The sequence below is a fragment of the Coregonus lavaretus genome (assembly GCF_964263955.1).
Source record: "Coregonus lavaretus genome assembly, chromosome: 1".
Lineage (NCBI taxonomy): Eukaryota > Metazoa > Chordata > Actinopteri > Salmoniformes > Salmonidae > Coregonus > Coregonus lavaretus.
This window is the reverse complement of record NC_139988.1, coordinates 46837988-46851362: the sequence shown is the minus strand read 5'-3', so window position 1 is coordinate 46851362 and position 13375 is coordinate 46837988. Positions and strand designations below refer to the sequence as shown.

The following is a 13375-nucleotide window of genomic DNA, read 5'->3' as shown; positions in this document are numbered from 1 at the left end:
GAGATGTAGTTTGAATGTACTGTATGTGTGATTGCATGGGAGTGTATGTGCATGTGTGTAACACCTCACAATGATGTATGGAGCAATGTGCTCAGAACATCCAGCTGCTTCGGCCATCATACACATCCCATCCCAACAACACACACACTTCCCATCCCAACGACACACACAGACACACCCCATCGCAACACACACACACACCCATGCCTGGCTTTGCCTCTGTGGGAACAAAGGGGACCCCATCCTGGTTGGGAGCTTCTGTGCTTACCACGGAATACCAGGATTTAAACTGGGAAAATGCTAACTCCACTCAAAGCACAGGGGATTAGTGACATGTCCCTCAACACATGGGCACCTGACTTTGTCTAAAGGTGGGGGGCAAAAAAATATATAATTAAAATAGTATAAACATTTAAAAACAATTTTCTGCAATTCTACACTATTTCTTTACAGGGGGAATCCATATTTATGAACAGAACACAACTAATTTTCTTTGGTCCTGCCAACAGTCCGCAATAATGCCTCATTTATCATAACCATTACAGAGAACAAATCCTAATTGAAAAATTGCCCTATATACTGTATATTCAGTCAATAACAAAACAAGTGCCACTTAATACCATAGTATCAACTGGTTATATTTTATCGGGAAACACAATCTTCAAAAAGGCAGTAAACTCAGCAGTGGCACTTGCTCATAGAAGCCTATGGCTGTGCAATGGCATAGCCTTGTTTTGTTAATTTAGCAGACAAGACACTCTTATTTCCCGAGCATTTATCACAGTCAAGGCACACCTATTTTATTGTAAAAAAAACATGATATAATCTACAGGGGTGACAGTAGATTTAATTTCTTCCCAGTACGGGACCTCTATATATGCACACGTGTGCATCAATAACATTTATGGACCTAACAGTCCCGGCCCTGGGCGTTCTGCCGCCCTTGGCGAGACAAAAGTTGCCACCCCCCTCCTATCCCCACTGAACTAGAATAGTGTACAGCAGGGGTCAGCAATTATAACATATACGCTGGGAGTCAGGAAGCAGGTGCAGAAGGTGAGTTTAATCATAAGAAAAAGGCAGATAAACAAAACAGGAGAAGCGTACTGAATGTGACAAAACCAACACTGCCTGATGACTGAGGCTACTGAGGGCTAAATAAAGGGAGAGTAATCAAGGTGATGATGAGGTCCAGCTGTGTGTAATGATGGTTGCCAGACCAGTGATTAGTAGATCAGAGACGTCGAGCGCTGGAGCGGGGGAGCGGGAATTAGGCGTGGCAGTAATAGGTTTGCCAATGTTTTTCTCACCTAATAGTCAGCAGAACAGAACATAATAGCAGCCCAAATCATAGGTCTAAACACCATTTTTTACACATCTGGTTAGTAGGCTATATAATCAGTTCAATGTCAATGTCAATATCATATCCTAATATTTTCAATCTGATTACACTGATAAAATCACCAATGTCTCTATTAAATGAAAACCCAATATTTCTCCAATGTCAAACCAGAGTATCTTGTTTCCAATGAAACGGTTGCTGTTTGCAAAGCATGGTACTTTCAAAAATTACCTTTCCACCCAGACAGAGGCTCGACCGATGCAGAAAAACGTTTGCATCAACTGCCTGCTACTCATCCATTGCTTAACCCAACAACAAAAGTGCTTCCCTAAAAGCTGCCTGGGTTTAAACATCTTCTCTCTTCAGAAAGTAAAAAGCTAAATTAATAGGGACAGTATATCAAAGACAATTTTATGTCTCCTCCAATTTTGAAGGCTGCAGCTCAGCTTCAGAATGTCATAGAGACAAATCAATTTATCCCCATACGCATTAGAGTCACATCTTGTGTGGGCGTTTTAAAGCTTGTTTATAGCACAAGGCATCATGGAGTTATACATTGTTATAGAACGCTTTATATTATCTGTATTCTTAAATATATATATATATATAAAGTTAGCAATAGGTATCCATTTTTGCCATTTTCTTTACCAAAGTGTATGGCATACCCTCACTCAATTTGAGCCCTGGTTTTAACCGAACACACCAAGCCCTTCCCAGACATAGATGTATTTAAGGAGTGCATGGTGACAGTATTGGAAGATTTGGCAAAACCGACAAATCTATGGATAGCATAATTGCATCTGTCAAACAGGTAGGCCGACCTCTTAATTATTTTGAATAGGAAGAAATAGGCTCCAACAAAGCCCTCTTGTTGTTAGTTAAGTAGAATTTAAATGAAGACAATTGTTGAAATGTATTACTTTCAGCACCATTTGCTGTCCACCTCTGTTTGATTATGACACAGTCACTCCAAAGCCCGCTTGCCTTTTTAGTTGACTTTCTCCTGCATTCTCTCTCCTCATTAATCAGTTAATGATTGAAAAAGTGTCTGTCTCATGACATTGTAATACATTTGGTCTCCAGTCTATGGGCTACAAAAAACCCACATAGTGTACTACTCTTTCTACCATAGGCTACATACAGTGCCTTGCAAAAGTATTCATCCACCTTGGCGTTTTTCCTATATTGTTGCATTACTTCCTGTCATTTAAATGGATTTTTATTTGGATTTCATGTAATGGACATACACAAAATAGTCAAAATTCATGAAGTGAAATGAAAAAAATTACTTGTTTTCTAAGAAATACAATAACGGAAAAGTGGTGCGTGCATATGTATTCACCCCCTTTGCTATGAAGCCCCTAAATAAGATCTGGTGCAACCAATTACCTTCAGAAGTCACATAATTAGTTAGATTGCACACAGGTGGACTTTATTTAAGTGTCACTTGATCTCAGTATATATACACCTGTTATGAAAGGCCCCAGAGTCTGCAACACCACTAAACAAGGGGCACCACCAAGCAAGCAGCATCATGAAGACCAAGGAGCTCCCCAAACAGGTCAGGGACAAAGTTGTGGAGAAGTACAGATCAGGGTTGGGTTATAGTAACAAATATCAGAAACTTTGAACATCCCACGGAGCACCATTAAATCCATTATTTAAAAAATGGAAAGAATATGGCACCACAACAAACCTGCCAAGAGAGGGCCGCCCACCAAACCTCACGGACCAGGCAAGGAGGGCATTAATCAGAGAGGCAACAAAGAGACCAAATATAACCCTGAAGGAGCTGCAAAGCACCACAGCGGAGATTGGAGTATCTGTCCATAGGACCACTTTAAGCCGTACACTATACAGAGCTGGGCTTTACAGAAGAGTGGCCAGAAAAAACCATTGCTTAAAGAAAAAAATTAGCAAACAGCAAAAGGCATGTGGGAGACTCCCCAAACATATGGAAGAAGGTACTCTGGTCAGATGAGACAAAAATTGAGCTTTTTGGCCATCAAGGAAAACTCTATGTCTGGCGCAAACCCAACACCTCTCATCACCCCGAGAACACCATGTTTTTCATCGGCAGGGACTGGGAAACTGGTCAGAATTGAAGGAATGATGGATGGCATTAAATACAGGAAAATCCTTGAGGGAAACCTGTTTCAGTCTTCCAGAGATTTGAGACTGGGACGGAGGTTCACCTTCCAGCAGGACAATGACCCTAAGCATACTGCTAAAGCAACACTCGAGTGGTTTAAGGGGAAACATTTAAATGTCTTGGAATGGCCTAGTCAAAGCCCAGACCTCTATCCAATTGAGAATCTGTGGTATGACTTAAAGATTGCTGTACACCAGCGGAACCCATCCAACTCTAAGGAGCTGGAGCAGTTTTGCCTTGAAGAATGGGCAAAAATCCCAGTGGCTAGATGTGGCAAGCTTATAGAGACATACCCCAAGAGACTTGCAGCTGTAATTGCTGCAAAAGGTGGCTCTACAAAGTATTGACTTTGGGGGGGGGGTGAATAGTTATGCACGCTCAAGTCTTTTTTGGGGGGGTCTTATTTCTTCTTGTTTGTTTCACAAGAAAAAATATTTTGCATCTTCAAAGTGGTAGGCATGTTGTGTAAATGAAATGATACAAACCCCCCAAAAAAATCAATTTTAATTCCAGGTTGTAAGGCAACAAAATAGGAAAAATGCCAAGGGGGATGAATACTTTCGCAAGCCACTGTAATTTATGTTTGGCTAAATGAATTTGATGGAGCATGGTGTAGCGCCAAAGCGCTGAGTCTCTCCAACAGCACCCTGGAGAAGCGCACTGGGCATGGAGCTAAATATTTTGCGCCCCTGCCTTTGGCAAAGTGGGCACTGCTTATCATGGGGCGGATTCAGCCTAAATAGCCGTCATGCCACTGGGTGAGAGAAGTTATCATTGTTTTTGAGCAGAATAATGTGAGGTGTTATGTGTTGTTGGAGGTGCGTCTTGGTCAGTTTAGCTCGGAAAATGCCGCCTTCGTCAAACTGCCGCACTTGGCGGCTGCCTAATCCAGCTATATGGGCGGATTACCTTTAATTGTGGCATAAACACAACCAGTCATGATGTTTCGTCTGATTGTCAAACAATCACTTCAAAGGGCTCCTTTACTAGGCTACCCAGACACATTCATCCACTCACAACATATTTCTAGCCTCCAAACAGTGGTGAATTGAAAGAGACATCTGTTACACAAAACACCAAAAAGTGTAATGACATTTGGTGATTGTCATTAGGACAGAATGTATGCGTCCACTGCTGTCCGCGTGCGTCTCGGTGTCGGCCACACGGCCTTGGCAAAATGTGAGTGTTCTCATCAAACCACATTGCATATTGGATTGTAGGCTATAGGCCTACCACCTGTTTTCAAGTCCATTCGCTAATTTTTAATGCCTCTGACGTATGGTAATGATAAATAATGGTGTAATAACCTACAGTTTACCGGTATGGTGTACCCCCACTATTTATTTTGCCGGGACGCCGTAACAGACCGTACCGCCTTACTTTCAGCCCTGATAATCTAACAATCAAATAAAATAGATTATTTTTTCAAATGAAAATGTTGGCAGTGAGAAGTGATGCGCACCTCGCAATGTTATTCTCAAAGCATGATCATTTGAAAGGGGGCTCAATTGGGCGAGTTGAAATAATTTTTTCTGGGTTACAAACCATAATCTGTCTTCTTTTCAATATACAGGCATTCGATTTAGTTTACTCTGCCTGCTCTTTGGAATTTTCTAAATGGACAATTCCATATTGAACTCTGCATGGTGATGAATTACGGCCACAACATCTGTTTGGTGATTAGGCTTAATGAGTCTGATGAAAATACACTCATGTCTTTATCAAACTAATGTTTTTGCGTATGTTCAGTGTGGAACCTATCTATGCTTAGGGGGGTTATAGCTTAGCCCTAGGCTAACCAATTCTAAATGGCACTAGCAGTTCGCAAAGTAGCCTAAGCGTAAAATAAACACAATTATTCTCCTTGTTGGAACACATTATTACTTACTTCAATTAAATTTGTGATAAAACTGTTGTCATATGGCAAGGAATGTAGTTTGTGTGTCCGACCAGTTAGATCATTTATTATAGCTATTTATTTCTGTAGGCCTGCGTGATGCTTGGCTTGGTTTCTTTTTTGTTGTGCCCCGCAAATGCACATGTAGGCCTATGGAACACTAAAGTCAAAGCAATTTAACGTTGTCATCAAGATTAAAAAACAAACATTTCAAAGCACATTCCACCAAATAGTTTACAGTATTTGAAAAATAATTGATCTCTGGTTAAAGAGACTCACGCCCATCCTTCCATGGACTTTTTTTGGTTTGAAGCTCTGAAAATGAAAATGTTTAAAACTTGTCCGGGCAGCATACATATTTGATGCAACAAGGGTAGAAATGGCTTATTTGGTCAATATTACTTACTAAGCAAAGCAGAGCTGTTTTATCAAGGTACACAAATCCTGTTCTTTTTTATTTTGCTCATAGTCGCATACAGACACAGCTTGGCTACATTGTAAGCATATGGGGCTCTGCCAGGACTGTTACTTTTGTAACTGAAGGAAAACATTTTAACACTGTGATTTAACCGATCGATGTTTGGAAAATAGAACGCAAAAATGCAGAATGGTTTTCAATGCCTATTTCACAGATTTAATATTTTAATATTAGGCCTACTGATTATTTCTCAGTATCTACTTGCAAGCTACTAATTGACAGCCTGCGAGCTACCGGACATGCGGTTTTCTGCAAAGGTGCAACCTTTGGTAGGCTTATGGAAGGCTACTCTGAGTCAGTGGGAGAATCCAAATTGCATACTCCTCGCATCCTCTCTCCTTCTCAAAACCCATTGGATGAGAAAGCCAGAGGTCCCTCCCCTCTGAACTTCTCCTCCAATGGGTTTTGAGAAGGAGGTGAGGAGAGAGGACACGAGCAATTGAGATTCTCCCAGAGGCTGCGATACAGCAAAGCCTAATCAGACATGCCCGTGCTCATCATGCCTCTTAAAGGCAAAGTGAAATGACAAAACTTGCACGTGGTGCACGCCTCTCAAATGATATGTAACAACACTCTGAGTGCATTGGACATGAAACAACGACACAAATGTAACAGCACAACAAAATAGATAAACCATTTTATTTTGCAGGTGCCTTTTCATTTTAAACACCAGTGCTTTCTAACTGCACTGAAGCATAACAGTGGTGCGGTAGGGAAGCAAAACTTTCAAGTGGGCAAATCCATTCATCTTGAGGCAACATGGGAGAGGGGGCAAAACGCAATTTGTTATATATAAAATGGGCATATCTATTTTAATACAGTCTAGTTCAAAACATTACTAATCATAGAAAATGACAAATTACCCAATGGATCATGATAAAACATTTGCACCCCAATTTTCAAAGTGGGGATGCAGCTGCTCCGTTTGCTCCAATGCTCAGGCACTTATGCTTCAACACATCATCTATATTGCTCAAGGCACATAATGGTGAGCAACCATACAGGATGTGTGTTTGTGTGAGTCAATGTGTGCATGCGTAAGTGTGTGCATGTACTGTATATGTGTGTGAGTGTGTGTATAGTGAGGTGTGACAAGATGGCCAACAGTAAATGCCAAGGGTAGGTGAATCATGTCTGCACTGTCTGTCACTTGTGTGTTTATGAGCGCAGAAAGAGAGAGAAAGAGAGAAAGAGATCTAAGATGCTACAGTGAGGGGGAAGAGAGTCAGTGTCTGTGTGTCTGTCTGTGTGTGTGTGTATGTCTGTGTGTGTGTTTGTGTGTGTGTTGGAATGAACTAGCCTGCCCAGCGGCAGAGCACTCGTGTGCACTCCATTCCTCCCTCCATTCCCATCTCTCTCCTTTCTCTCTCAATTGCTCCCTTTGTTAGGAGTTTATCTGCAGTCCAAGCAGAAAACATGACAATCTGTCCCTTTGACTATACCTTTGACAGAGAGGTGAGGTGAGGGGAGGGAGAGAGAGAAGGAGTGTGCCTTAGGGGACAGAGAACAATCTGGGACAGGGAGAGAGAGAGGGAGAGAGAGAAGGGGAGAGGTGAGAGACAGATGGGGAAGGCAGGTGGACCAGAATGAGATGCCGCTGGAGAACAGAGAGAAGCAGAGAGAGGGAGAGCAGAAAGAGGAGGGAAAAGCAAAGAGAGGTGAATGCAGAAGACAGAAACAAGAAGCAAGTGAAAGCAAAAGTAAGGAGAAAATGCAAAGGGAAGGAAGAGAGAAAGGGAAAGTAGGTGCTTGCCTGTGTGTAGTTTGAAGTTGTGACTGGGTGAAGAGCATCGATGGCAGTAGTAGAAGATGGATTCATGCTGTGCTATGTACTCTTCTCTCCTCCCTCCGTGTATCCGGTCCTCTCTCCCTCTCTACCCACCCCTTTCTCTCTGTGGCTTTGAAAGTGTAATTACATGCCTGCTTGCTGCTGCCTGCTCCCACCCACCCACCTGCACACACACACACACAGTGCCCCCGTCAGCAGCCACACAGTTCACCACTAACACCAATCTCACTAATATACATTCTTGTCATACCTATCTCACATACGCACACACGCTCGCACAAACACACACCTGCATGCATGTCGCACATTCACTTGTAGTGGAGGGAGAGGCTGGCTTGTAGTATGAGGCAAGGTGACGACTGTGTCATTTCCCTGAGTTTGCATGCGTTGGTGGGTTGGCTCCTCAATTCCGTGGCTCCCACACACCAGTCACACCATGCAAATGGCCCACACCAGTGGGTATCAGTTCATTGGCTGGCTCCATTTTCCTACACCCTAACTCTCTTCCATGAAGTGCTGCTGTGACACCATTTAACACAACCTCAATGCTCTTCAAAACAAATGGCTGAAATGTGGGCAGAATTTAACCACTCAAATCAATTTATTTCCTCTGGACAGCCAACAAGATTTTGTCAGCGGTCAAATGTACAGCAATAGACTTCGCATGTTGCTAGGCAACCAGCCGAGCATGAATAACCGCTATCATGTTAGCCAGCTCACCAACTAGACAAAACGATGTCGCCTCGGTTTCGTCCTGTCAGGTAGGTTATCATACAGACACACTTTTATTTAGCCTACTATGGTAAGTAGGGGCCACTCACCTATGTTGGGGTGTTTAAGCAGGCGACAGATGCGGGCCTCTCGTTCCAGTTTTTGATGATCTGAGGAGGAGAGGAAAAGGAAACGTGTCAAAACATAAACACACTTTTTCTGTTGTTAAGTCGATATTCTGCAGGATCAGTCTTTAACATTTTTAGAAAAACAAATAAAAAAGAATAATAGTGAAATAAATAAATGAAGCTGGTTGACAGAATGCCAAGAGTGTGCAAAGCTGTCATCAAGGCAAAGGGTGGCTACTTTGAAGAATCTAAAATCTAAAATATATTTTGATTTGTTTAACACTTTTTTGGTCACTACATGATTCCATATGTGTTATTTCATAGTTTAAAATGTCACTGCGTGATAAGAGTCACTGACTCAAAGCCACAAGAGGGTAGAACATTTCAAATGTTGCTTGTTAAGGCAACAATGTGGAAAATAGTAAAAATAAAGAAAAACCCTTGAATGAGTAGTTGTGTCCAAACTTTTGACAGGTACTGTACATGCATACGTGTTGCACTGTATAGTGAAACGTCTGTAATTTTTCGATACTAGAACATGAAAACCGGTTTGGTAATAGGATGTTTGTTACTTTCTGTACCTCTGTCAAATGTCTCTCGCGTCATATACGGATTGAGAGGATCGAGTCTGTCTAGTAATTTTTCTGAATCTTCTCAAGGGGGCAGTAGTAAGCTAGCCAGGCTAGTGGCTTGAGCAACTGGCACAGCGGGAGCCACTTTGAGAAGCAAGTGAGAGGAGAGAGAAAATGCAGACAGCATACCTCCACGCCCACAGCTTGTTGACAAAACTGGCTCCAGAAGCTAACTATGGGAATACTTTGCTTACAGAGCAGATGATGAGGGCCAGCCCACCGAATAAACTAGGCAAAAAGTGTTACAAAGCAGTGCAGTGCAAGGGAGGTTTAGTTGCAAAACAACATAAAAAACTATTTTACACATGTTTATTTTTATTTTTATATTTTTATTTCACCTTTATTTAACCAGGTAAGCCAGTTGAGAACAAGTTCTCATTTACAACTGCGACCTGGCCAAGATAAAGCAAAGCAGTGCGGTAAAAACAACAACAACACAGAGTTACATATGGAATAAACAAAACGTACAGTCAATAACACAATAGAAAATCTATTGTGTGTGCAAATGTAGTAGGTTATGGAGGTAAGGCCATAGTGCAAAAATAATTACAATTTATTATTAACACTGGAGTGATAGATGTGCAGAAGATGATGTGCAAATAGAGATACTGGGGTGCAAATGAGCAAAATAAATAACAATGTTAAATAACAATATGGGGATGAGGTAGTTGGGTGGGCTAATTACAGATGGGCTGTGTACAGGTGCAGTGATCGGTAAGCTGCTCTGACAACTGATGCTTAAAGTTAGTGAGGGAGATCAGAGTCTCCAGCTTCAGAGATTTTTGCAGTTCGTTCCAGTCATTTGCAGCAGAAAACTGGAAGGAATGGCGGCCAAAGGAGGTGTTGGCTTTGGGAATGACCAGTGAGATATACCTGCTGGAACGCATACTACGGGTGGGTGTTGCTATAGTGACCAATGATCTAAGATAAGGCGGGATTTGCCTAGAAGTGATTTATAGATGACCTGGAGCCAGTGGGTTTGGCGACGAATATGTAGTGAGGGCCAGCCAACGAGAGCGTACAGGTCACAATGGTGGGTAGTATATGGGGCTTTGGTGACAAAACGGATGGCACTGTGATAGACTACATCCAATTTGCTGAGTAGCGTGTTGGAAGCTATTTTGTAAATGACATCGCCGAAGTCAAGGATCGGTAGGATAGTCAGTTTTACGAGGGCATGTTTAGCAGAATGAGTGAAGGAGGCTTTGTTGCGAAATAGGAAGTCGATTCTAGATTTAACTTGGAGATGCTTAATGTGAGTCTGGAAGGAGAGTTTACGGTCTAACCAGACACCTAGGTATTTGTAGTTGTCCACATATTCTAACTCAGACCTGCCGAGAGTAGTGATTCTAGTCGGGTGGGCGGTGCAAGCAGCGTTCGATTGAAGAGCATGCATTTAGTTTTACTAGCGTTTAAGAGCAGTTGGAGGCCACGGAAGGAGTGTTGTATGGCATTGAAGCTCGTTTGGAGGTTTGTTAACACAGTGTCATTTGCATTGTAACGTTATACTACCAGCAACTAAATTTGAATAGTTTTTTAGTGACAATGACATGAACATATATTCAGCATGACATTATTGTGAGCATTATAATATAATTACAACCCAAAGTAATGTGAAATGCACTCATAACTTAGTTATGACAGCAATATATTTAGACTACTTCGTGTTTGTCTGGGCTTGCTAGCAGTAGCCACTAGCCAGCCAGCAGCCCTGGGTGGAGCATTGCACCCTAGGAGTTGAAATGCACTCTGGGAAATGTAGTATGCTGTGTAAAATCCATCACATGGTGTGTAGACTAATGCAATTTAGAAGCTTCAGAAATGAGCTTCAAAGTGCTTTTTATGTCGTTTTGGAACTAAACTATTCATTTAATACCTACATTCTTTTTTTGCTGTAATGAATAATGAATCATAGGTCTAATGAATGTCATTTGACCCAATATTATGGCCATAGATGAGCAAATTAACCCTGATATGTAAAACAGTTTAGATGCAATTGTACAATTATTAGTCTCAGATATGGTTATGCATAAGGAAAAGGTTCGATATTCTTCTGTTACTTAATATTGTGTTTTATTTTTGAAAGAAATTGAATATAGAATAGAATATATTTTAGTTGTTCTACCAGTTGTCAACATATTGTTCAATGTTTAAAAAAAGAAAGCCCAGTGGTTATTCTGTGACTTTAGCTAATAAGCATTCTTTTTTTGCCGTGGTATCGTTTCAGTATCGAGTGTTGTTTTAGTATTGAGTATCATTTAGGTATCAAGTATCGTGACACTAAACGGTGTATCGGTATCAAAGTCAAAATTCTGGTATTGTGACAACACTAACATCAAATCAATCACATGTTAATTGTCAAATGTTCGTAAACAACAGGTGTAGACTAACAGTGAAATGCTTACTTACGGGCCCTTCCCAATAATGCAGAGTGCAATAAACATGACAAAATAATAATAATAATAATAATAATAATAATAGAAGAAGAAGAAGAAAGAAAAAAATTGTAACACCAGGAATAAATACACAATGAGTAATGATAACTTGGCTACATACATGGGGTACCAGTACCGAGTCGATGTGCAGGGGTACGAGGAAATGGAGGTAGATACTGTATGTACATATCGGTAGGGGTAAAGTAACTAGGCAACAGGATAGATAATAGAAAGTAGCAGCAGCGGTCTTATGGCTTGGGGGTAGATTCACTACATTACCAAAAGTATGTGGACACCTGGTCGTCGAACATCTCATTCCAATCAATGAGTAGGGAACGCCAACAGTGAACGCATATCTGAGCAAAACAGAGTGTCTATACACAGCACGTGAGCACAGCATGGTAACGTTATTGTCATAGTAAAGCATATATGGGACATGCTTTTGGCAAGGTCTGAGAGGTACTGGACAGGCTGAGTGATAGAAACTAACATGACCAAAAGTTTGTGGACAACTGCTCGTCAAACATCTCATTCCAAAATCATGGTCATTAATATGGAGTTGGTCCCCCCCTTTTGTGCTGTAACAGCCTCCACTCTTCTGGGATGGCTTTCCACTAGATATTTGAACATTGCAGCAGGGACTTGCTTCCATTCAGCCACAACAGCATTAGTGAGGTTGGGCACTGATGTTGGGCGATTAGGCCTGGCTCGCAGTCAGCGTTCCAATTCATCCCAAAGGTGGGGTTGAGGTCAGGTCTCTGTGCAGGCCAGTCAAGTTCTTCCACACTGATCTCGACAAACCATTTCTGTATGGACTTCACTTTGTGCATGGGGGCATTGGCATGTTGAAACAGGAAAGGGCCTTCCCCAAACTGTTTCCACAAAGTTGAAAGCACAGAATCGTCTAGAATGTCATTGTATGCTGTAGCGTTAAGATTTCCCTTCACTGGAACTAAGGGGCCCGAACCATGAAAAACAACTCCAGACTATTATTCCTCCTCCCCCAAACTTTACAGTTGGCACTATGCATTGGGAAGGGTAGAATTCTCCTGGCATCCGCCAAACCCAAATTCGTCCGTCGGACTGCCAGATGGTGAAGTGTGATTCATCACTCCAGAGGACGAGTTTCCACTGCGCCAGAGTCCAATGTTGGCGGGCTTCACACCACACCAGCCAACGCTTGGCATTGCGCGTGGTGATCTTAGGCTTGTGTGCAGCTGCTCGGCCATGGAAACCCATTTCATGAAGCTCCCGACTAACAGTTCTTGTGCTGACGTTGCTTCCAGAGCCAGTTTGGAACTCGGTAGTGAGTGTTGCAACTGAGGACAGACGATTTTTACGCGCTACATGCTTCAGCAATCGGCGATCCTGTTCTGTGAGCTTGTGTGGCCTTCCACTTTGCGGCTGAGCCAATGTTGTTCCTAGACGTTTCCACTTCACAATAACAGCACTTACAGTTGGCAGCTTTAGCAGAGCAGAAATTTGACTTGTTGGAAAGGTGGCATCCTATGACGGTGCCACGTTGAAAGTCACTGAGCTCTTCAGTAAGGCCATTCTACTGCCAATGTTTGTCTATGGTTATTGCATGGCTGTGTGTTTGATGTTATACACCGGTCAGCAACGGGTGTGGCTGAAATAGCCGAATCCACTAATTTGAAGGGGTGTCCACATACTTTGTATATATAGTGTATATACATACATAAAGAAGATACATATACATACATATACAGTCATTCAGGCAGTGCCATCTCATCCGTCAATATCAACATGTGTTCCCTATTGTAAAGTGTGACCATATTTTCTCCTAGCTG

At 42.0% G+C, this 13375-nt stretch overlaps 1 protein-coding gene across 4 annotated transcripts in view; it reads right to left on the bottom strand.

Annotated features, from left to right (window-relative positions):
* LOC311131470 (calcium/calmodulin-dependent protein kinase type II subunit gamma-like) overlaps nt 1–13375 on the bottom strand; it is a 119532-nt gene that overhangs the window by 64280 nt on the left and 41877 nt on the right. For all 4 annotated transcript variants that reach the window (XM_084164487.1, XM_084164484.1, XM_084164485.1 and 1 more), the window contains exon 3: nt 8480–8539. In XM_084164487.1, the coding sequence (XP_084020613.1) occupies nt 8480–8539 (60 nt within the window). The remainder of the gene's footprint in view (nt 1–8479; nt 8540–13375) is intronic.